This window comes from Gastrolobium bilobum, unplaced genomic scaffold (genome assembly GCF_033153095.1).
Source record: "Gastrolobium bilobum isolate Gb01-03AN ecotype WA unplaced genomic scaffold, APGP_CSIRO_Gbil_v1 utg7102, whole genome shotgun sequence".
Classification (NCBI taxonomy): domain Eukaryota; kingdom Viridiplantae; phylum Streptophyta; class Magnoliopsida; order Fabales; family Fabaceae; genus Gastrolobium; species Gastrolobium bilobum.
The window spans coordinates 498028-520562 of record NW_026898776.1 but is presented as its reverse complement, the minus strand read 5'-3'; the positions used below and the strand labels follow the sequence as shown (position 1 = coordinate 520562).

The window sequence follows — 22535 nt, the reverse complement described above, 5'->3', positions numbered from 1 at the left end:
AAAATAACATATATTTCATCAGATCCAACAAACAAATCCATACTATGTAAATTGAAATAACTATATGAATCCAACAAACACATCATGATGCTTATAGTAAGTATATCCTCTCGCAAAAATCTTTTAATATATTCATATACACAATCTAACATGCTGAGATGTTGGTTTCTCCTATGTAAGAAATAAAGTCAGATTCTATTAAAATATAATCGAATATAATTAAGATATAAATAATTGCAATTGATTAAATTTATATATTATGTTCTTTCTTCGAGGCATACTTATTCTATTCTATTTTATTTAAAATAACTAGTACAATATAGGCCGGCCTGTAGCTTGTAGGCTTATAGGCCAGGCCTTGTGAAAGTGGGCCTACGGCCTTTTTATTAAACAAGGTTTTTCAAGGCCTAAGTCCGACCTATTTTACGAAATATATTAGGTCAGATCTGACCTAACGTAGGCCGAGCTGTAGACTCCTGTAAGCCGGTCCGGCCCATTTTCAGTCGTATGGATGAGTTAGCTAATGTTTTGTGGTATATATTCAAGCAAGTGATTTTATAATACAAATTAAAAGGCCTTCATTGCAGGCCACAAAAAAACAAAAAAAGGGGCCTTCATTGCAAGAAATTTGAATAAGCGTTGAACATTGTTTTCCTCTCAACTTGTGAACACGGTCTCCCGTTTTACATTTTTTAGATATGTTTATTTTTGGTGGGTATACCAACGCCTAGCTAACACACCTGGATTTTATATTAATTTTTTAATCAAATATTTATCTTATTCATTTTTTTATAACAGTTAGATATATAATATAAAATCATTAAATGGTCATCACTTAAAAACTTAAATCTTTAAGTGAGACGATTATTTATCAATAACTAGAGCAAATAATGTTTTATTTTTTTCACGTATATTAATAAATTTTATATGTAGCTGTCAAACTGAACCCTACCTTATATTTGACATTTTTTTGTTGTCTATGACATAAAATAAACCTTGGAAAACAAGCAAAGTGGGTTTTATAATACCAACTTACGAACTCCGAAGTAAAAAGTCTTTGATTGCAATGCAAAATCACCACATGGTAATGGAGACTCAGCCCAAGAGAGTATACGAGTATGAGACGACATTGTTTGAACAAATTAAAGAGTGGAACGAAAAATCAAAGTCAACACTCAACAGCCGGTCAACATTTTCCTTATGACCCCTTCTCTTCTTGTTCACACATTAGCTGCTATATATTACAAACCACAGATATAGCTTCCTCCAACAAATCCACAAGTACGAAACCAGTTACAAGCACACACAACTACAACAGAAATCTAAGACTCTTATGGCTTCCTTAAAAGTTACATCTTTGCTTTCTTCTATTTGTTCATCATCATCATCTTCTTCTTCTTCAGAAAGAATAAAATCCTCTATCCATGTCCCAAAACTCCCAAGAGCTATTTTCGTAGCTCCAAAAACAAAACCAAGCAGAAAGCTGTTTGAGGAATTGAATGGCTTCACACACACAACCCCAATATTCCAAGATGATTCATACAATTCCACCAATACGTCAAAAGCTACCACTCAACTATATGCAATTCTAGAAGCCGTAGCTGACAGAGTGGAGATGCATCACAACATCGGCGAGCAACGTGACAATTGGAACACTCTTCTCTTAAACTCCATCAACATGATTACTCTAACTGCAGCCTCCATGGTTGGTATTGCAGCCACAAGTGGCGTTGGCGCGCCACTTTTGGCTCTCAAGTTATCATCCACACTTTTGTTCTCTGCCTCCACAGGAATGTTGATTGTGATGAACAAACTCCAACCCTCACAACTCGCTGAGGAACAACGAAATGCTACGAGATTGTTTAAACAACTACAGTCCCACATCGAAACCACGATAGCCCTTGGGAATCCTACTATAGAAGATGTGAAGGATGCAATGGAGAAGGTTTTGGCAATTGACAAAGCTTATCCACTTCCCTTATTAGGAGCTATGCTTGATAAATTCCCTACAAAATTTGAGCCAGCTGTTTGGTGGCCTTCAAAACCATCTTCAAAGAGAAGAAACAAAAACCAATTAGAAAAGAATGGATGGAATGAAGGACTAGAAACTGAACTAAGGGATGTGATGGAAGTGGTGAAGAGAAAAGACATGGAGGATTATGAGAGATTAGGGAACTTAATGTTGAAGATTAATAAGACTCTGGCTATTGCAGGGCCTTTACTAAGTGGCATTGCAGCAGTGGGATCAGCATTTGTGAGCCAGGGTTCATGGACAGCAATAGTTCCGGTTATGGCTGGTGCATTAGCCACAGCTGTTAATGCCTTTGAACATGGTGGGCAGATAGGGATGGTGTCTGAAATGTACAGAAACTGTGGTGGCTTCTTTCAAATGCTAGATAATTCTGTGCAAGAGACAATGGAGGAAGACGCAGACCAAAGGGAAAATGGGGAGTTGTTTGAAATGAAGTTGGCTTTGAAATTGGGAAGAAGCTTGTCTCAACTGAGAGATCTTGCAAGAAAATCAGCTTATTCTCGTGTAGAGGGAACTGCCACTGATGAATTTGCTAGCAAGCTTTTCTAAGTTTTAATGTAACAATATTCTTTGATTTTGTATTAATTATTATCTAACAATTCTTTGATTTCGTATTAATTATTCTATTTAACATATTAATCTTCTTCTTTTTTTATGTATATGTGTAAATAAATTACTTTTTTTTACTTCAAAAAAAAAAAAATGTGCGTTGACAATATCTTGTCAAATTATTACAGCCTCGTTTGTCATTATCTTTTTTTTTTTTGATAACATGTCATTATCTTTTAACATATCGATAACCGTGTAGACTTTTCAAGTTCCAACTTCCAAATAGAAAATTGCTAATAGTTTGTAGAACTTTGTTGGTAAATCTTACAATTATATTTTAATAATGTTGATTTTTGTCAATCAACGGTTATTTTTTTAAAATTAAATTAATTAATTAATTATTAATTCACAATAAATGATAATCATTGATTGACGAAAATCAACGTTTAAAATATGATTATAAGAGGTTGTAAATAAAAATATGTTGTAAGTATAACCTTCATCAATTAGGGTATATAAAAGAAAATGGTTATATTTACAAATTTTTTATTTGAAAATTCATATAAATTATACTATGTATTTTCGAAAGTACACTAGATTACATTATATATCATATACTTTCAGAAGTACATAGTATAATTTGTAAAAATTTGTAAAAACAGTTTATAAACACATCCTTGCACATATAAAAGATCAAAAACTACTGAATTGAAATATGAACTCAACTAAATCGCATTTCAAAATGATTTAAGAATTTTATGTAAAATCAATTCAAGAATGTTATAAAAAAAAATCAATTCAAGAATTGAATCAATTTATATTAACTAAAATTATTTTATTCAAATTGATTTAAAAATTAAATTAAATTAAACTTTTTTAAACTTCTATCATTTTTTTATTTATCTTAAAATAGTTCAAAATAATTTCAGAACCAAATTTAACTATCGGGCCTAGCCGCGTAAGAGTTTTCATGTGCATTGGTTCATTCTGAGGGTGCAACTTGTTCCACACTTCCGGATCATTGTCCTTCTGAGTAGCCTGTAACCAATATTAAGTTTATATAATCATATAATTAACATATTTCAAACTCTAAAAAATAAAGATATACATGCAGCCATTCTTGTTAATTAGACTAAATGCAAATTCGAATATTTTTCGGAAGATACTGAACAGGGGGACATTTGATATAATATTCACAAATAGAGTGGTTTGGGAAAGCCTTATTGGACACAGATCTTAGCTTTCTGTTTAAGGTACTTTTTGATATTTTATATAAGGATTAATGTTTCTCATGTTATACGAGATAAAAATTATTTCATACACACACATAAAAATATTTTCGTCTCATATAGGGCCATATAAAGAAAAGAGAGAAAAAAAAATAAACCCCACACACTTTTGTATGTGTATAAAAAATAAATTTATCTCCTACGATAACACGAGAAACATTAAACCCTTCACATAATACAGCATTTTGGGCATTTATTGTTAAGTGATACACATTATAATCATAGTGACTTTAAATGATAGGTCTGAAACCATGTAGAATCAAGTGATACAAATTGTAACAGCGAGAGTTCATATATCTCAAAGTCATGCAGTGAATACATGTCTACTTTGAATTTCATAGATGTCATCTTGACTTCGGAGCAGAAGTTGGTGAGAACAGCGTCAGAAAATATCAAGATAACACAGGTTGAACTCAACTATCATACATGTTTGAAACGAAATTGAGTTATTAATGAAAGCCATTCTACTTGTACTTGATGCGAGTAGACAATAGCATTAAAATCCACTACAACGTCCAGATTATGAGAAAACTGGTCGAGGGAGTGTATTGAGAAACGTTCAAGGTGAAACCTCAAAAGTAAATCAGGACGGCTTGTAGTATTTTGTTGGTACAAATGGCATTTTTGTTACAACTCCCTCATTGGCTTTTCCTCGAACAATAATCTTTACCTTGGTTCCTGCCTTGTGCAATCCTGATTTCACATATCCCATGGCTATGTTCTTCTTAAGGCAAGGGCTGAATCCACCACTGGTGACTTCCCCAATGTTGTTACCTCCTTCATCTTGAATCTCACTGTGGCTTCTAGCAGGTGGACCAGAAGAAAAGAAACCAACACGCCTGATCTTAGGACCTTCTTCAAGCTGTTTCAGTATAACCTCAGCTCCTAGAAAACCCCCTTCTGCTCTCCTTCTCTTCCCTATGGCCCATGTCAGTCCTGCCTCAATAGGTGTTATATGTTGTTCCATGTCATTGCCATATAAACACAATCCAGCTTCTAGTCTTAGACTATCTCGAGCACCCAATCCGGTCAATCTTATCTTCCCTTCAGATTTTTCCAGAATTGCCTTGGCAAGATCCACTGCATTCTCTGAAGGAACTGATATCTCAAATCCATCTTCCCCAGTATACCTGAAAGTCTTAGTGAAGAGTGCATTATTATGCATAGTACTATCATTGAGATTAAACATTGTGTCCCTGGGAAACTTGGAATTGGCCAACAACACAAAAAGACAAACTGAAATCATCACATTGCACTCATTTCATCAGTCAGGAAATAACTGTATTTTAGAAGGAAAGGGAAGATTTTTAACATTGATATAGCTAAAGACACCAGATGAAATCTCAAGTTAGCATTACTACAACTCAGACAAACTTTACAGGGTAAATTGCTAAGGTTGAGAAAGAAAACCACAAGAAAACATACCCTGTCCGGGTGAGAAAGCACTGTGCACCATTTATGTCCAACACACGGAACTCCCCAAAGTACAGTTTGCTCAAATCCTCTTTTGTCAGGTGTTGAAGAACCGGAGCAGCAAGAGGACCCTGCTACAGAGAAAATAAGAGTCCTTTATTAATGTTACTGTGAAGAACAGTTGATTAATTTAAAAGCTTTTCAATTTAGCAATCAGTTTTAACTAGCTTGAATCAACTTAACAAGTTAATAGGAGCTAGTTCAAAGTGTGTCATGATGCAAATGCACAAGAGAGTGATAAATGACCTGCAGAGCAAGAAGAGATCTCTCATCATGGATATGCCACGACACATCACCACCTTTGGCCTTGAATGCCTTCATATGCTCCTCAATATGAGCCAGATCTTTATCCCTACACCCAGCATTCACAACCAAGTATATGTGATCATCCTTCACCTTGGTAATTACTGAATCATCAATAGCCCCTCCCTTTTCATTTGTGAAGACAGTCAATGATCCAGTTCCAGGGGAAAGCCCAGCAACATCAGCAATGACTAGCTTTTCAAGGAATGGGACTGAATCCTTCCCCTTGAGGCTTAGCCCGCACATATGAGAAACATCAAAAAGGGAACCATTCTGCCTACAATTCAGAGTTGAGTCCATGATTGAGTCCTTGTATTGGATTGGCATGCTCCATCCAGCAAATGGCACCATCTTCCCTCCATTGGCTACATGGAAGTCATAAAGAACTGTCTTTTTCAGCTCAGCTTCTGTGGCAAAATATCGACGAGCAACAGCCTTCTTATCACCATGGGCAAGACGCCGGGTGATTGATTGCCCAAGTTGCCACAAGTTCCCCCTCATTTCCTCTTATCTGAGGAATAAAAGAAGTTTACATGTTAAGTTATTGCTTAATCTATAGACAGCATAACTTCGAGTTAATTAATACTAGATTATTTCGGGGGACAAAGAAATTCATGTCATTTTTAAAGAATCATGCCATCTCTAGTAGAGTATATATAGTACTCATTTATGTTACTTTCCCTACCCAAAATGAGCCAAATTTCCAGGTCAAAACCGAAACAAAACAAGCTGTTTGATGCCATTTCATTGAGATATTGTCACAGTTCATCGAAACATTGTAGGCGGAAACAAAAAGCAAGGCTAATTGTCACTGGCCAGATTCCTTGAAGGTGACACTAGTGAGAACAATAATTTCAGTTCTTTTCTTAAACCAGAAGTGAGTGCGATACGTGCACTCAAACGATGAAATAAATCCCATGAGAAAACGTACGTCAAATTCCAAACAAAAAAATATCGTTGAAAACCTCTAGCCAACGCATTGCTGAACTCAGAACTTAAATCAAGATACCAATGTAACATGTCAAGTGACATAAGGCATGGAGAATATCACCAACAAAAGTACACAACACCCCACACACCCAGAAACTCCAAAAAAAAAAAAAAAACCGAATCTTTATCAATTGCCCAGATCCAAGTTTCAATTCACAGATTCGCCAGAATCATCACAAACTTAGGCAATCAATAAAAAAGAAGAAGAAAATACAGATCATTATATGTTAAGTGAGAGCAAAAGACGACCCCACATGGGAAAATGCAAATAAGGAAAAGATAAAAGAAGGGTAGAGCAAGAGCACTTACATAGTACTGGGTTTGTTCTTGTGTCTGGAGTTCTTCAGAATGAAGCATCAGCAGATAACACTGCACGGTAGAAGGGTCTGACAGATAACCTTTCTATATATATGTGTATGACATTAAAGGTTTGCTTATCTGTTGAATTTGGACATATTTGAATAAAATAAAATAAAATGAGAAACAAAAATAATAATATGAAAAGAATGGGGGGTTGGTGGCTGTGAGTGTAAGGATGTTGAGAATTGAGATAACCAATCGTTAGTGAGTGGTAGGAACGCTACCCGACGAGTTTACCTTGTCTTGGTCTTCTTTCCCCATCTCTACCTTCTTTTGAAGTTCAAGTGTTTGCTCAATCATGCTATGCTTTCTGTGTACCCCAAGAATCCAATGGCTGATGCAATGGGAACACCACATCACATTGTGATTTTGTCCGAGGTTTCAGTACTATTGAATCCACTTAATCTGGGAGATCACTTATGACTAGGAGAGCTATAAACTTGGATCAAAAGTTAATTTTTTTTTTTTTACTCTCTATTCAAAATACTTATTTTTAATTTGATTTTTATATAAAAAAATTAACTTAATTTCTATATATATAATTAATTTTAACATTATTCAATGTCGCTTTAATATTATAAGGAGAGAAAGAAAATTATTTATTTAGTGTTTCTCTTGTTGCACTAACACAAAACAACGTTCTTTTAGGATTTGAAAAAAATATAAGTACAGAATGTTTTGGGAAAATTTATATCATAAGAGAAAAATAAAATTATCAAACCCAAAAATAATATAATCTTATAAATAAAAGTTAGTCCAAATAATTTTTTACAAAAAAAAAAAAAAAAAAATTATATGGGAGGAATAAGTCAAAAGCCAAAAGTGAGGAGCATTTTTTAATTTGTATCAACTTTTTCTTGAAATATGTGTGTTTTTTTTAAATGAATAATTTTTAAGTTAAAATTTTTATATAATCATCAAATAATTTGTAGTTTTATTTTTAAATTTATTTTTTTTAGTTTTATCTTAAAAAGTAACTTTTAGCTTAAAAAAAGATGACAAAAGGCTCTAAAACAAATTCCCAAAAATTATATATTAAAAAAAGGAGAGAGAGATTTGGTATTCTTTATCAAGATTAATGTTTCTTATATTATAAAAGATAATTTTATCTTTTACATACATATAAAAATATTTGAGACTTATATATTTTTTTTCTCTCTTCCCTTCATATATCCCCATATAAAATTCACATACTTTTATGTATACGTGAAAAATAATTTTATTTACAAGAAAAATTAATCTCTTCTTTAATTGTTGGAATCGGGAGGTGACTTACAAAGAGAATTCTAGCCATCACAAATTTTGGGGTTGGTGGCTCTGAACGAAGTCAAAATTGAAAAATTATAAAAATATTTACAAGCACTAAAACAATCTGGTGCATATTTTCTTACGTTGTAAGATAGTAGGAGAGAAAAAAATAGAGATAAGTTAAATGTGGGTCCCATATTTTAAATTAAAAAAAAAAGAAAAATTAATTGGCACAGAAAACGAATTTGTGTAGGAAAAAATTCTTATCTCATGTAGATGGAGATAATGATTTCCCAACAATCTAATTAAGAAACATTCTTGGTAATATTAAGATTTTATTTTTTTATTTAAAAGGAATGTCTACGAACATTGGGAGGGGGGAACAGTCTGATTGGCGCAAATTTGCCATTTTACGATGTAAAGATAGGTTATGTTACATGGGAGTCGTACGATGAGAGAAAAAAAAATAAAAAAAATTATTAAAAATTTATCATTATTTATGTATAATTTATTAAATAATTATTTTGAAACCTTCTCTCTGTCTACCCACCTCCCAAGTGATAATTTTGGGGTTTAATGCTGTTTGCTTGCTGAATGATGTAAGCATATTCAACAGGTATGAATCTCCAACCCCACTTGATTTTCTTTCTCGTAGTTGCATTCTAATTTTTCCATCATCCATATTTGTTAGAAAATTGATGCAACCATAGGTCCCGTATTTGGATTCGACCAAAACTTGGCCAGTCACATAGATGTAGAAACAGGCCACTGAATATCAAGATTAAAATGGTTGGTTGTTGAATTTTAGAATTATGAAAATAAATTTTATTAATCTCAATTCTTTAGTTTAGTCAATTTTTCTATGTCCTCCTGCATCAATTTTCTTTCCTGCTAATTTTCTGAGCCAAATCATGTATGATGTTTCTGTCTGTCTTTTATTGTTTGATATTTTGAAGGAAATAATTCATGGTTCAACCATGCCAACGGTGTATGCTTCCACAGCTATTGTAAAGTTTCATTTGTATCAAGATTCTGTCTGCTTCTGTGCAACAAGCACATCCATACAAGATCAATAAAACATGTTAATTTCTTGGATTGTAATTTTATCTTTCCTAAACCTTCTGGCAGTCCTTGTAGTAATATTTTCTAAGTTCCTCTGGAAATCCTGTTAAGCAACAAAAGAGCCTTTCATTTATTCCATCCTGTAGCTACACATAAATGGCGGGTAAGCTTGCTATACTTTGAAGGTCCATTACTTGTCTAGATTATTGTACTTTGGTGATTGATATGTTTTGGCATCAGTGTTAATGTATTTGGTCATTACTTTGGGGTTCCAATTATGTGGTCATACCCCACATTAATTTTTCTCTTTATCACTTGTTACTTTTACAAGTTTATTCGTATCCAATATCCATTTATGCAGTATTGGCAAAAACCATTTGACATGTCACTATTCACTGATTGGTCACAAAATCCACCAATCCACATAACCCACCCCACATAAAATCTGGGTTTTAACCGGCTGTGATGGAGCAGAGCATATTGAAATGGTATGTTTGAGTGTACAACAATTACTCGAGTGCCTTATGGTGACAATCCTAGACATATTGTTCTGAAGGTGATGAAGTGTCTATGGTTTCTCGGAGTGAGTGTTGCGCTATTGATAAACCTGTAAGATACTACTTGGTCTCTTCAAGGATGTTAAAGAAAGTTGTATCTAGATATTTGTGAAGTGAATCTATATACAGGGATTTTGATTTTGATGAGACTGTTAAATCAGATGCATATTGTGTGATTAATTTTGGAATTAAGAGGGAATAATTGTCTTCTGTTATTGCTCAATATCTGCAGATTTTTGGGCTCACTCTGAAAACTAAATTGGCATTTCATTCACAAAAGTACTTACGTAATTATTTTTCGAGATTGGACCCCAAGGATATGTACAAATTCAGGAGACAATGCCCCAAACAGTTAGCCTTAACAGCAGGTGACAATGAAAACTGTTGAGTTTGCTTTGGAGAATTCAAGTGTCTTGGGTTAGTAGTTGCAATGTAAGCATGATCAGAAGAATGTTCTTACTTAAGAGTTTGAGTGAGACCTATAAATGAGCTTGGGGGAGTTTCTCTTGATTCTTTATTTGTAGCTTGGACTACAGGATTCTGATGCCAGAGGTTATGAACATAGCTGATTAAATGCTCATTAAATAATTTGCTAAATTGTATTGTGTGTAGGAGGTTGCAGCTGGGCGATAGTATTGAAACTGAAAGTATGTGTCCCTCATTCTGTACGGGTATTGGGTAGAAATTTGGACCTTCTTCCTCCAAAAAAATGTTAAATCATTGAATGCCACCATGTTATGAGTGTGACTGACACATTTTTATAAATCTAGCATTCCAGAAGAAGTACTCGGTTTCATGTGATACATGCTGAAACATTGTGCTGCACCTAGCTTGGAGTTTGGACGACCCAGGAATCATATCTTTGTTCTTCTGCCAAATAGGTTGGTGTATATTTTGAATGAGTTTATTCTATTGGAATTAAGGTCAGTCACCACGGAGGTACGTACATAACTATCGCATTTGCATGGCATAAACAGCAAATTACAATTTACAGAAGCAGTAGAAAGAACAAACCCCAGAAAAGCAAGAAATGACCACAGATCATTTAGAACATATATAAAATGCATTTTACGGTAGAGAAAAACATTATTGAAAATTTTGGGATAATCATTAGCCTTCTATTTTGCATTATAGAATGTCATTCACTTGTTTAAGAGATGAGTTTTATAATTCTCGTTCAACATCAGAATTGAAATCTTCCTACACACTTTTAGATTTTCGTGCTGACGTGGGTCTTACACGTAATTTTTTCTAATATATGAGTCTCACATATTTTTTATTTCTACAACATAAGATTTCAATTCTTGTAAGCTGAGAATTATAAAACCCTTAAAATACAAGGAGTGATAAGTGAGAATATAAACATTAAGTCATCAACAGTTTCATGAATTCCACCACTAACAAGTACAAACAATAGACCATCTTCAATATGTTCTAGTTCAAACATCAAAGTAGGAACTCCCCAAGTTGCCCGAAAATTTTGGCCTGTCTAAGGATCATTGGCATCCCCATGATTGGTGGCATCTCCTCCATTGCTTCCTATACCAAAACCAAAACCAATGCCCATGCCGAATCCAATTCCGATGCCATTATTCCCACCACGATCACCTCCCACACCTTTGCTTCTACCACCACCACCTGTTCCCCCACCTACTCCAAAACCACCACCTTCACCATTGTCTCCTCCTCCTCCTCCACCCCCACCCCCGCCTCCTCCTCCCATTCCACCCATGCCCATGCCAGCACCGAAGCCACTACCGTGACCATACCCTCCACTGCCACCACCTCCTCCTCCTCCTCCACCACCACCACCACCTCCTCCTCCCATGCCACCTATACCTGCTCCTGCACCAAAACCACTGCCATGACCTTGCCCTCCATTGCCATCTCCTCCACCCTCGCCTCCTCCTCCACCACCACCTCCCCCCATGCCACCGATTCCTCCACCTGCACCATAACCGCTACCATGACCTTGCCCTCCTCTGGAACCACCTCCACTCCCTCCTCCTCCTCCTCCCCCCCCGCCACCATGTCCTCCACTGCCTCCACCTGCACCAAAACCACTGCCTTGACCTATCCCTCCATTACCTATACCACCACCGGAACCACCACCTCCTCCACCACCTCCAATGCCTACCCCAGCACCAAAACCACTACCATGACCAGATCCTGCACTACTTTCATCAATGCCTCCACCCTCTCCTCCTCCTCCTCCTCCTCCACCACCACCACCACCAACACCACCTGGCCCCTCTCCTCCAGCGGCACCGATTGTTTTACTAGGACTAGGATTAACTGCTCCATTCCCTTCTTCACTCTTAGAACCACTACCACCTTTTCCGTAGTAACTACCACATCCCCTCCAACTTGTATACGAACAATAATCATCATCATTATTATCATCACCAAACCTCCACCGACTAGGATCAACAAAACTGCTACCATCTACATAACTCCCATGACCAATACCACTCATCAAAGCACAAATAGTGCTCCACAGAAGTAGAGCCAAGTACATAAACTTAGCACTGGTACCACCCATCGCTTCTATATTTCTTGGTTGTAATGTTCTCTTTATATAGTAAGTCACGTCCACTAAAATAACCCCATTGTCATCCCTGAATTGTCACGGGCATAAGAATTGAACATCCAAATGAAGAAAGGTCCAATCAATTTCTTGCCTGGTCAACCATGGCCGACAGAAAATATTAAACAACACTATAGCCCAATCATAAACTAATTTCTCACTCTAATACTAATCCAAGACCATATGTCCATATGATTGTTGTGATGTTGCGTTTTAATAAAATTAATCTTCCCTTAGACAGCATTATAAGTGTAGTTAATAATAATTATATGTAGTGGAGTAGGTGGCAAAGTATCATCTCCTAATATCAAAATGGAAGAAAGATATTTTTGTTTATAAATTGATACACATGTCCTCACATATTCTTTCGATTCAAGAACTGCTTCTAAATCCAATCACCACTCACTTATCTCTAATTAATTGACAATTTTATGGATGTACATTGATTAGCTGCGTGCACACATAAGCAAAATGAATGCAAAAGCAGCATTATGTGGGTGCCATGTGACCAATTAAAAGTATTGAGTTTTGGTTACTGAGATTTGTTCCTTCTGCTACGAGTTTGTGTGGTTTTGGTAGTGGCTTATTTAGACACTTGAAGTGTACGCCTTACAAAGTACAAGCATATCTCCCACTTGCAGCCCTCCTAAAATTAATTTCATCATTGAACATATATAAAAGTTAAAGACAGCTTGGCTTGTTGGTTTAATATATTACGTACATCAAAAGCACTGAATTTTTTTAGCTTTTGAATCACATCGATTATACCAAATCATCATGCAATCCTCAATAAATGAACAATATAATTGAAATCATTTTAATAATTTCCTCGCTTTGATATGTCTATGTTCTTAACTTATGGTGGGTTCAATTTACCTGTCCAATAGTTTTCGTGGTTGACTGCTTGAAATACAACAATATATGGAGTATGGACGTAAAAAGTTAAATTGTTCTTTCTAATAAAAAGAAAGTGAATCAGTTTAGAGTAAAAGAACTGAAAGAGTAATTAAGACTTTTAAGAGGCCTTAATTGAGTGCTTCCTTTTGGACAGAAAAATTAAAATCCTTGGATATGGAGTTCAGTTCTTGTGTGTCTTAGGATAATTTCTTGTTTGAGCACAATCTTATTTTTTAAGGTCAGTGGCCAGCGGGTGCTTCTTATATTTGCCCCGTTATAACTTATAATTAACTGAGAAAGATGAAAAAGTACTTTATACAATGAAGGGCACGTTTATTCTCTGAGGAGATTAATCAAATTAATTAAGAACACAGGATGCCACTTCTTATGTTACTGATTTTTAAAAACTATGGGAGGTCCAAAATCTTCAAAAGATCTTATTATGTTAAGTGATCATTATTCTTTGAAATTCTTGCCATTTTCTGAAGATAAATAAATTTTAATTGAATTTATAATTAACAGGTTCAGTATTTGGTAAAGCACAACTACTCCCACTTCCGCTCCCGATCATAAATTATATAAAATTTTATTTCAAATTAAAAGCATATATACATGGGGGATAAGATCATGTAAATTTTTCACAGTTGATATCATTTAGCACTAATTTTTCATTACAGCTTTCCGTTGTTTTCTCCCATATTTTCTCCGTTATTTATGGCTCAACTATTTTTTTTTGAATTCTGTATTGACCGTAATTTGTTTTGTGTAAAGAGTACTTTTCAGTTTAGACGGATTTTCCATTGACCTTGGCTACAAAACAACATGAGAGAGATTATGTCTAACGTGTCTCATAAATCTATTGTAACCCAATTAATCCTCAACCGTTTATAGATATGCTTGGAAAGTGTTATTTTATTTAATATCTCTAAAAAATACATCATCCAGCTACATAATTTTGAATATTTGGTCTTTTAAACAAATGCTTTTAATATTCTAACTTGATAAATGTTTATGCATATGTGCAATTTGTTTCACTATGTATATATTGGCACAATGTACACAGATAAACACTTGTCGTTCGTTGATACCTAAGTCCATTAATCTCTTATTCATGGTAAGTCCATTCATCTCTTATTCATGGTACGGCTGCTCTTTAGCTCTTTCAAGTTTCAACTACCTCTACGGGAACGAACAGGTTGTGCATGAAATTTGTATGTGACTACAGAGAGAAAGATATTTAATACAATCAGTTGGTATGTACATTTCGTACAACAAAATAACACTTATTTACTAGTCATTAGGGATAGTAAACGAACCAGGGGCGTTTAACTCGAAGGCCTGAGTTTATATGTTTAGAATTGGTTGTTGGAATCAAGCTTGGACTTGTATAAAAACTCGTTTAATAAAAAGATCTCATGCTCCAATTTAAAAGCTCAGTCTTAGAGCCTTCTAGGCTGGTCTAGTATATTAATTTTTATTTTTATTTTTTATACTACTTGTAATATAGTCCTCTCTATCTCCTCAATCCATTTCATCCCATTTTATTGGTTAAACAGACTTTTTGAATGATTTTGTTCTATAGTATGTTGTTTGGGTATACATTGAATTTATGAATATTTATAGAATTACTAGTGTTGTTGATTGTATATTTTGTTTGGATAATTTTTTGTTGTCTTATTTTTTCTTAACAGGCTAAACCAGACTTTTATTTTTTGTAAATAAGTTACGCCACACGCCGATAATTATATTCATAACAAGTAACAAGCTTGGTCAGGCTGACACATTTAAACACAGACTTGGCCTTTTAAGATCAAAACTCGGCTCGGCTCGACCCGTTAACACCCCTACTAGTCATAAATATAAGAGTACATATATATAATTAAGTTAATTTATTTTGCATTTTAAAATGTTTTTGGTTAAAATTTTAATATTAAATATTTTAATTTTAAAAGCATTATAGGTTGGTTTTCAAAGTTAAGAAATGAATTAACTCTTCTAAATGTATTTGACCAATATGATAATGTATACTTAAGATTGCTTAGTCTTAATTAACAAAGAAGTTTTAACTCAAAGAAAAGCAAATTAAGTTAATTTAAATACATATTATATATTTATAAATTAAATTAAAATTAAAATTATAAATATAAAATTAAAATAACCAGTATAACATTCAATAGGATTGTCACCATTAAATTCTGTTTCAATTTAGAATGTTCCTAGTTGTAATTAACAACCATAGTTCATATAATCCACATAGCCATGGAAATGAGGAACGCCATGATATATCTCTAAATGGCAATGAAAATTTGAGTCATTTATCTTTTATGGAACTAAATTGTGGATTATATATTAATTATTATGGTTATATATGATATGACAACGGAATGTAGTTTTCATGTGTATATTTGATTAAACTCGAATCACGGGAGGAAATTAAATACCTCTTTATTAAGTGGCTAACGTTTACGATCAAGCCAAAGACTAGATACATCTTAAGAAAATTGGAAATTAAGATACTTAGCCCATGGTTGGGATTAGTAAAAAAAAAACACAATACTCGTGGTATAATTAATATGCAAGCATTGTACCCAAAAAAAATAATATGCAAGCCCAACAACAATTAAAATAGTTCAAACCTAAAATCATTCGTTTCTATTAATTATTCATTCAATATGCTCTAATAACAAAGCAGGCTAGCTTATTTCTCAATTACTACTAATAACAGCCCTACATATATAATTAAGGTGGATTTGAAATCATCACTTCAAAGCAGCGAGCATCTTGAACACAAGAAGGTGTACTCGTTAATGTTGAAGTCAGGGTCGTAGCTGATTGATAATTTCACCACCAATGCCCCCACCATAACCATCACCAATCCCACCACCTCCACCAAATCCTCCATTTCCACCACCATAACCACCGCCTATCACGCCACCACCTCCTCCTCCGCCACCAATTCCTCCACTTCCACCGCCAACGCCGCCACCATACCCACCGCCTATCCCACCACCTATCCCACCACCAAATCCTCCATGGCCATTTCCAGGACCATATCCACCTCCAACTCCACCCCCAAAAGCAGGTCCGCCACCATACCCTCCGCCGCCAGCCATGCCACCAGCGGCACCACTTCCATACCCACCGGCAGCAGCACCTTGATAGGCATGTAAATGGTGAAGAACTGTATTCTCTTCACCAAATCCGCGAAGCTTTCTGGCACCAGTAGTAGTCATGCAGGTGGTAATTGCAGCAAGCAAAAGCAACTTGGAAAACATGATTACAAAGGACAATACTATGTATGTGATATAAAAGAAGGTGCTTAGAGACATAGAATATATATAGATAATGTTCCAGTGCTCATATTACATGAAAAGTGAGGAGTTGGGGATTTAAATGGCGTCGTTGTCCCACGTAATCCGTGCTCGAACAGCTAGTACTGGCGCCAATGCTTGGTGCCCCTAATTACTAGTTTTATGACTCTAGTAGGGGTGTGCTCGCAACAAGATCCACCTGATATATGCTAGCTAGGTAGATGAATCACTTGTCGTTTTCATAAGAATAAATTGTTGGAAGAGTACTAGATTCAATAATATCTCTGTATGACCCTACTTAAATTTTTTAATAATGAACATTGGTTTTTTTTTTTTTCATTCGGCTTAATAGTTATTTGACCAAACTTTTAGATTTTTATGTGTTGTTTAACTTAATTTTTAGAATATTTCATTATAGACTCTTCAATAGAAATATGTTATGGCTATCATTATTATTGCTTAAATTAGAAGATTGTAAAAAATATCTAGAAAATCAATATTTGTAATCTTTAAATGAAAAATGTATTGATATAATTCAAACCATGGGTTAAGGAGTGTCACTAGTTAGTGTAAATAAGTGTGTTCTCCATCATAATATATCTAGTTAAAAAAAATTTAGAAAATAAAAGTAATCTCTTTAACCAAAAAATTTTAAATTTTTTTGTTTTTTCAAATATCTCCCTCCCAACATAAATTTACTTTACTTTCTATGTTTATCAAATACGATATGTTATAAGATAGTGAATGCCTAAATAATTAATGCAAAGGGAGTGAATGCCTCCTAAACCAGTACAAATTGTATAAAATAGACAGTCATGCTCATCAACTAAAATTATAAATAAAACAGAACGACTACAATCATGTCATTAATTAGCTGGATCAACTCAAGTTGAAAACACAAATAGATTAAATAATAAAAGACTGAACTTAACTAGCATCTGGGTTACAATTTCTTCAAAGGTCATGCCCCTTTTGTATTAAAGTTGTAGGATTGAGATATACATGTCAAAGAAAGGCTTGTTTTAATTATGCGCATGATTTTAAGCGAGCTTGAGTTCAAGAGAGACATCATTTGCATATAGACTAGGGTCGCTCCGGTTCAAGAATGGATGTAAACCTCTTGAGCTCAGTGACAGGGACAGTATGTCTTCATTCGCTCTCTCTCCTATGGCAGTTATATCTTCGAATCTTTTATGGTCGCTTTTGTAATCAGCAGGCCCTAGTGAAATCTTTTTAGGAGGACTTTTGTTCTCCTGATAAAACAAAATGGAATGAACTGTTTTCAACTATGCATAATTACCTGATAAGTTGTACTTTGATTATGTGCCACTATATATAAGTGCATTTAGAGGAAGGGATTACTTGGGTGCTCTGGTTTCTTAGAAGATCCTCGAAGATTATGTAGTTGTGCATCTTCTTCTGTTCATCTCCGTTACACACCATAATCGATTCACCTCCGTTGTTATTATTGTAAGACTCCTCCTGCTCATGATGATTCCTAGCATACGAGAACAAAACTGAGTTGCTTGTATCGAATATCTATGGACATGGAAATTCTATGATGCTTTAGCAAGAAAATGTTTTTACTTCGAATTACTTAATATGTATCATCTCAAGTATAACATTAGTTTGAGATTTCCTCAATGCATATGGTGTGGTCTCCTATTCGGAGTTTTGGTTCTATACATTTGGGTAGGGAAAGATATTTTATGTTCACTAATTTTTTTTAACTCTATTAATAAAATTGAGAAAATACAGTTTTCTTCATGTTAATTAAACAAATGTATAATTTGAAGTATTTATATGTTTTGGCAGGAAGAGTTTAAATTTGAGCATCACGAATAAAAAAATGATATTAGATCATTGTAGTAATTAAAATTTTATTTATGATAAATTTTTAAATAGATGTCCTAGTGTAGTTCACTTTTTCTTTCAGCGTTGTATATACTCGAATGATAGAATAATTTTTTACATCGCTGGCGAATATCAAAATTAAAAATTTAACAGAAAAATGTCACTAAATGAAATACACTTTTTAAGCCATTTCAAACATCTTTTTTTTTTTTTTTTTGCAAGGTATGTTAGTGTCGTAATCTAAAAATTCCACACACACATACATATATATATATATATATAATATATGATTTAAGAATTAAATTCATGATTCATTATTTTATCTATATGTTGTAAAATAATCCTTACTACAAAAACACATATATATAATAACATGTTACATCACAAAATAAAATAAGATGCTGATTTTCACTTAATTATGATTTTTTTTTACTAACAAGTATATAAGTATGCGTAGGAGCAAGCTGTGAAATGAGAAACGTCCTACATTTTACAATTTAAAAAACAATATTAAAATTATAACTCAAAATATACAGTTCAAAAAATTATATGTGCCATCATCAAAAAGAGAGGAACAAGAAAAAAAAAATTAGAAATACCATTGAGCTTGGGTGCGAGCAAGCTCTTCTGTATAATGAGTTGCGCAGCTCACTTGCTGAGGATTCTGTTGGCCGTAGCTTGAGTCAAAAGTTGAGGAGAATGTGGAAGCTACAACTGGTGCCTTATCATTCTTCTTTGCTGCCGATAAATATAAATTTATATATATCTTGAAATTCAATGAGATAAAGCCTCATATTAAGGTCATTAAAAAGCTTAGTGAAACGTTCTACCATATTTATTAGAGAAAAGTGTGTATTATTTTAAAAGATGTAAAGTTGTGTTATTTTAAGTGAGAGAAAGAGATAGATTATGAGAGAAAGAGAGTGGACAAAAAAAAATATAAGTCTCACTTTTTGTGAGAGTGAAATAACACAAGTTGTATCATTTAAAAGGACAAATATATTTTCCAATTTATTAAGATATAATAATTTCTTTTGGAAATCTTCTACTTCACTGAGGGAACTGATGATGAAACTTGAGTAGCCGTCCAACACTAAATGTTACTTGTCTAGGAACAAAATCTCGGAAAAATATGACGTTAGTTTCATTTTCTTGGTCACGGAAAAGGGAATCAACCAGTTATGCTGACGTGCACTATCTTTTATTTTCTTCATATATATATATATATATATATATATATATATATATATGGGAAAAAGAAATATTATTTAAAAAGATACAAGTTGTGTTCTTTTAGTGACTTGCACAAAGTATGACCGGTCATACTTTGTGTGAATCTGAAAAGTTTTTTTTTTTTTTCATTTTACACGTCAGCTATATCATAAAATATCATCTGTCATACTTTATATAAATCCCATAAAACGACACAAGGTATATCTTTTTAAATTACACACGCTAAACCCATATCATATATGTCCCTGTTTATGGATATCTACTTTTCAGTGTTTTAAAAATCTAATTTCCTCTATTGTACCAAACAAAATGTCTAATCTCCTCTATAGCTAGCTATTTCCTCCATATAGAATATGCAGACAAGTGTTTTCCGTGGCATGAGAACAAGCAAGCAAGAAACTAGTGTACTGTACAATTATACCTTGACTCTCCCGCTCTTGCTTCATGCTTCTGTACATCTGTCAATAAAGAATTTAAAACTTTAAATTGGCTATGAATTATGAAACATTTTTATTTTTTATTCTTTTGAAGAAAAAAGTTGTTTTCATTGATCTTCAAAAAATGAAAGAAGGAAGGAAAAAGGAAGAGGTGAATGATAACCTTTTTTTTTTTTTTGCTATCAATTTATTCATGGGTATGGAGAAAAGAGTACCTGAAGGTGGCTTTTAACATGAAGTATAGTAAGCCCCTTCACATTCATTAGTTGTAAAATCATTTTTGGCGTTGCCCCTGTAAATCCAAATCGATATATCAACATCATTAAAAATGTTCACGAATATATTGAAAATTGAGATTTTCATTAAGACATGATGACTGATCCAAAATTAGAGAAGAAATTATAAGGGAGAAGTTAATATATATAGAGGAACATAATCAACTTAAATCCATATAGTAATAATATATAATAAGTCTTACACCAATGTATATATATATATATAAAAAAGAGCTTACTTTCTTCTCCTCCTAGCCTTTGAACTGCATGCACGAAGCAACGATGGAGATCTGGTGTCCAACGAAGCCGAGGCCTTTTTGATCGAACGTAAGACCTAACCATTGGCGTTTTCAGGCTTTTCTCTGGAAGCTGATGAGAACCGAAACAACGAAGGTGAACAGCTCTTGATTGAGATGGGTGTGAAGGGTTATTATTAATAACACTGCTAATGGGAGAAGAAGAAGAAGAAGACATAGTTGGAGTTAAAGACCATTTAAGAATGCTCTCAGCTTCAGCCTTCATTGAATTCTATATATTTTATTTGTTATTAATTAAGGTGCAGGAAGGGGAGAGACAGAGGGAGAAGTTGGTCCATGAAGAAACAAAAGAGAATAAATACTAAGCAATAGTTGTGTGTCAGAAAGGCTTGTCCTTTAGTGCAGCTTTTGTTACACCTTTTCGAAGGGTCAGTTTAGTCCTAGAGAGTTTCGATGGATAAAAGGGAAAAACTTAAGACACGGAAACTCAGAAACCAAAAAATTTGTTCAAAAATGCCTTCATGATTGGGTGAAAATGAAAGGTTAAGAAGTGAAAGGGCCGGGCCGTTCCATCACTGTGGTCTTTGTGATATCATTTTCTTTAGACATTCCCTTGGGTCTTTTCCTGACATTCTTTGTCTCTTAAGGAAAGGAATCAGCTATAATATACTTATTCATTATTACATTTACAATTCAAGAATAACTTACCCTTATAAATACTATTTATTAGTAGAGGTAAAGTCAAACCATAGCCAGATACTAACTACCCTGATTGCACATGCTTCTCCTTATAAATTTACTCTCTCTTTTTCAATTACTTCTTTTCTTCTTAAATTCATTCACTTATTAATTATTCATCTAGATGTTTCTTAAGAGAGGGTAATAAATACCCATAAGAATAATTTATGTAAGCTGGGATAAAAAAAATTCTCAAGTCAAATTAACTGCAACATGAATGCGGTAACAGTCATCATCTAAGACTATGTTATAAAAAAAAAAAAAAAAAAATGTAACACCTTGGAAACAAAAATATAATAGGAAAGTTGCAGGCTTAGAGGGAGGAAATATTGAACTTTAGACACTGTCAAATACTGTAGAAAGATGGATGACAGAAGCAATATTGAATGTCCCAAAGAAACCAATGCATAGCTTCCGATTATCCCTCCTTTATTATAAAGTGAAGCCAATGCATTACAAACAAAGACAAATAAAGTCTCTTCATTCGGGACAGAACCGAAAGCTCCCTATATTAAGGCCAGATAATTTGGCCACGCACATTCACACCAACACCATGCTCCTTCGAGAACCAATCATGTGTTGCCACGTAGACATGGTTCGCATGTCCGGGTTTCCTCTCATGTTTACACCTAGTTAAGGATAGGGAATTAGCATTGGTGAGCATGTAAATAAGAATGGAGATTGGTGGCATGCGTGGAAGGTTCTGAAGATAATGCCAAAATGGTTGAACTGAATCCAAGTGCATGTGATGACATTTCTCCACACACACGGCCGGGGGCGCGTGAGCGGGGTTGTGTAAACGCAAACGCAAAGGCATGCAGCTGACATGATGCGGTTTCAAAGTGGAGGAATATTCCCTTGGAAGGATTGGCAGAAGCAAGGGCAGCGTGGCTTCGTAACCACAACGACATTCGGAATGAATGGCAATGTAGATAAGCTTCAAATATTGTCTCCACTTGGGAGCTCTCATCTAACCATTCATATTAAATTATGGAGATTGTTTTTCTCATCTAACATAAGAGAAAAAATCTCCTACACACGTACGAAAGAGAGAGAAGAGAGAATAAAGGAGAGAGATAAAAT

At 34.2% G+C, this 22535-nt stretch overlaps 4 protein-coding genes and 1 long non-coding RNA gene across 7 annotated transcripts; 2 read left to right on the top strand and 3 right to left on the bottom strand.

Moving 5' to 3' along the window:
• Nucleotides 1–1292: 1292 nt before the first annotated feature.
• On the top strand, nucleotides 1293–2581 carry LOC133284046 (probable F-box protein At4g22030). The gene has a single exon (XM_061480998.1). It carries the CDS (start codon nucleotides 1334–1336, stop codon nucleotides 2579–2581), a length of 1248 nt encoding a protein of 415 aa, XP_061336982.1. The 5' UTR covers nucleotides 1293–1333.
• A 1423-nt stretch (nucleotides 2582–4004) lies between these two features.
• LOC133284000 (aminomethyltransferase, mitochondrial) lies at nucleotides 4005–7361 on the bottom strand. 2 transcript variants are annotated; one of them, XM_061480937.1, is made up of 5 exons: nucleotides 7234–7361; nucleotides 6946–7074; nucleotides 5590–6157; nucleotides 5296–5414; nucleotides 4005–5000 (listed from the first exon to the last, which is right to left on the bottom strand). In XM_061480937.1, exons 3-5 carry the CDS (start codon nucleotides 6145–6147, stop codon nucleotides 4454–4456), a joined length of 1224 nt encoding a protein of 407 aa, XP_061336921.1. In that variant the 5' UTR covers nucleotides 6148–6157; nucleotides 6946–7074; nucleotides 7234–7361; the 3' UTR covers nucleotides 4005–4453. The 2 variants fall into 2 exon arrangements, with proteins under 2 accessions (XP_061336921.1, XP_061336922.1); XM_061480938.1 differs by lacking the exon at nucleotides 7234–7361 and having other exon boundaries at nucleotides 6946–7089.
• Nucleotides 7362–8797: 1436 nt separating this feature from the next.
• LOC133284045 (uncharacterized) lies at nucleotides 8798–10934 on the top strand. 2 transcript variants are annotated; one of them, XR_009747853.1, is made up of 3 exons: nucleotides 8798–9033; nucleotides 9201–9469; nucleotides 10096–10934. It is a non-coding gene; the product is annotated as an uncharacterized LOC133284045 (long non-coding RNA). The 2 variants fall into 2 exon arrangements; XR_009747852.1 differs by having other exon boundaries at nucleotides 8799–8860; nucleotides 8936–9469.
• A 418-nt stretch (nucleotides 10935–11352) lies between these two features.
• LOC133284030 (glycine-rich cell wall structural protein-like) lies at nucleotides 11353–16622 on the bottom strand. Its single transcript, XM_061480982.1, has 2 exons — nucleotides 16177–16622; nucleotides 11353–12481 (listed from the first exon to the last, which is right to left on the bottom strand). Exons 1-2 carry the CDS (start codon nucleotides 16620–16622, stop codon nucleotides 11353–11355), a joined length of 1575 nt encoding a protein of 524 aa, XP_061336966.1.
• Nucleotides 16623–17698: 1076 nt separating this feature from the next.
• LOC133284029 (transcription repressor KAN1-like) lies at nucleotides 17699–20979 on the bottom strand. The gene is made up of 6 exons (XM_061480981.1): nucleotides 20697–20979; nucleotides 20398–20474; nucleotides 20167–20203; nucleotides 19112–19250; nucleotides 18021–18156; nucleotides 17699–17911 (listed from the first exon to the last, which is right to left on the bottom strand). The coding sequence occupies exons 1-6, from the start codon at nucleotides 20977–20979 to the stop codon at nucleotides 17699–17701; spliced, it is 885 nt and encodes a 294-aa protein (XP_061336965.1).
• Nucleotides 20980–22535: the final 1556 nt, after the last annotated feature.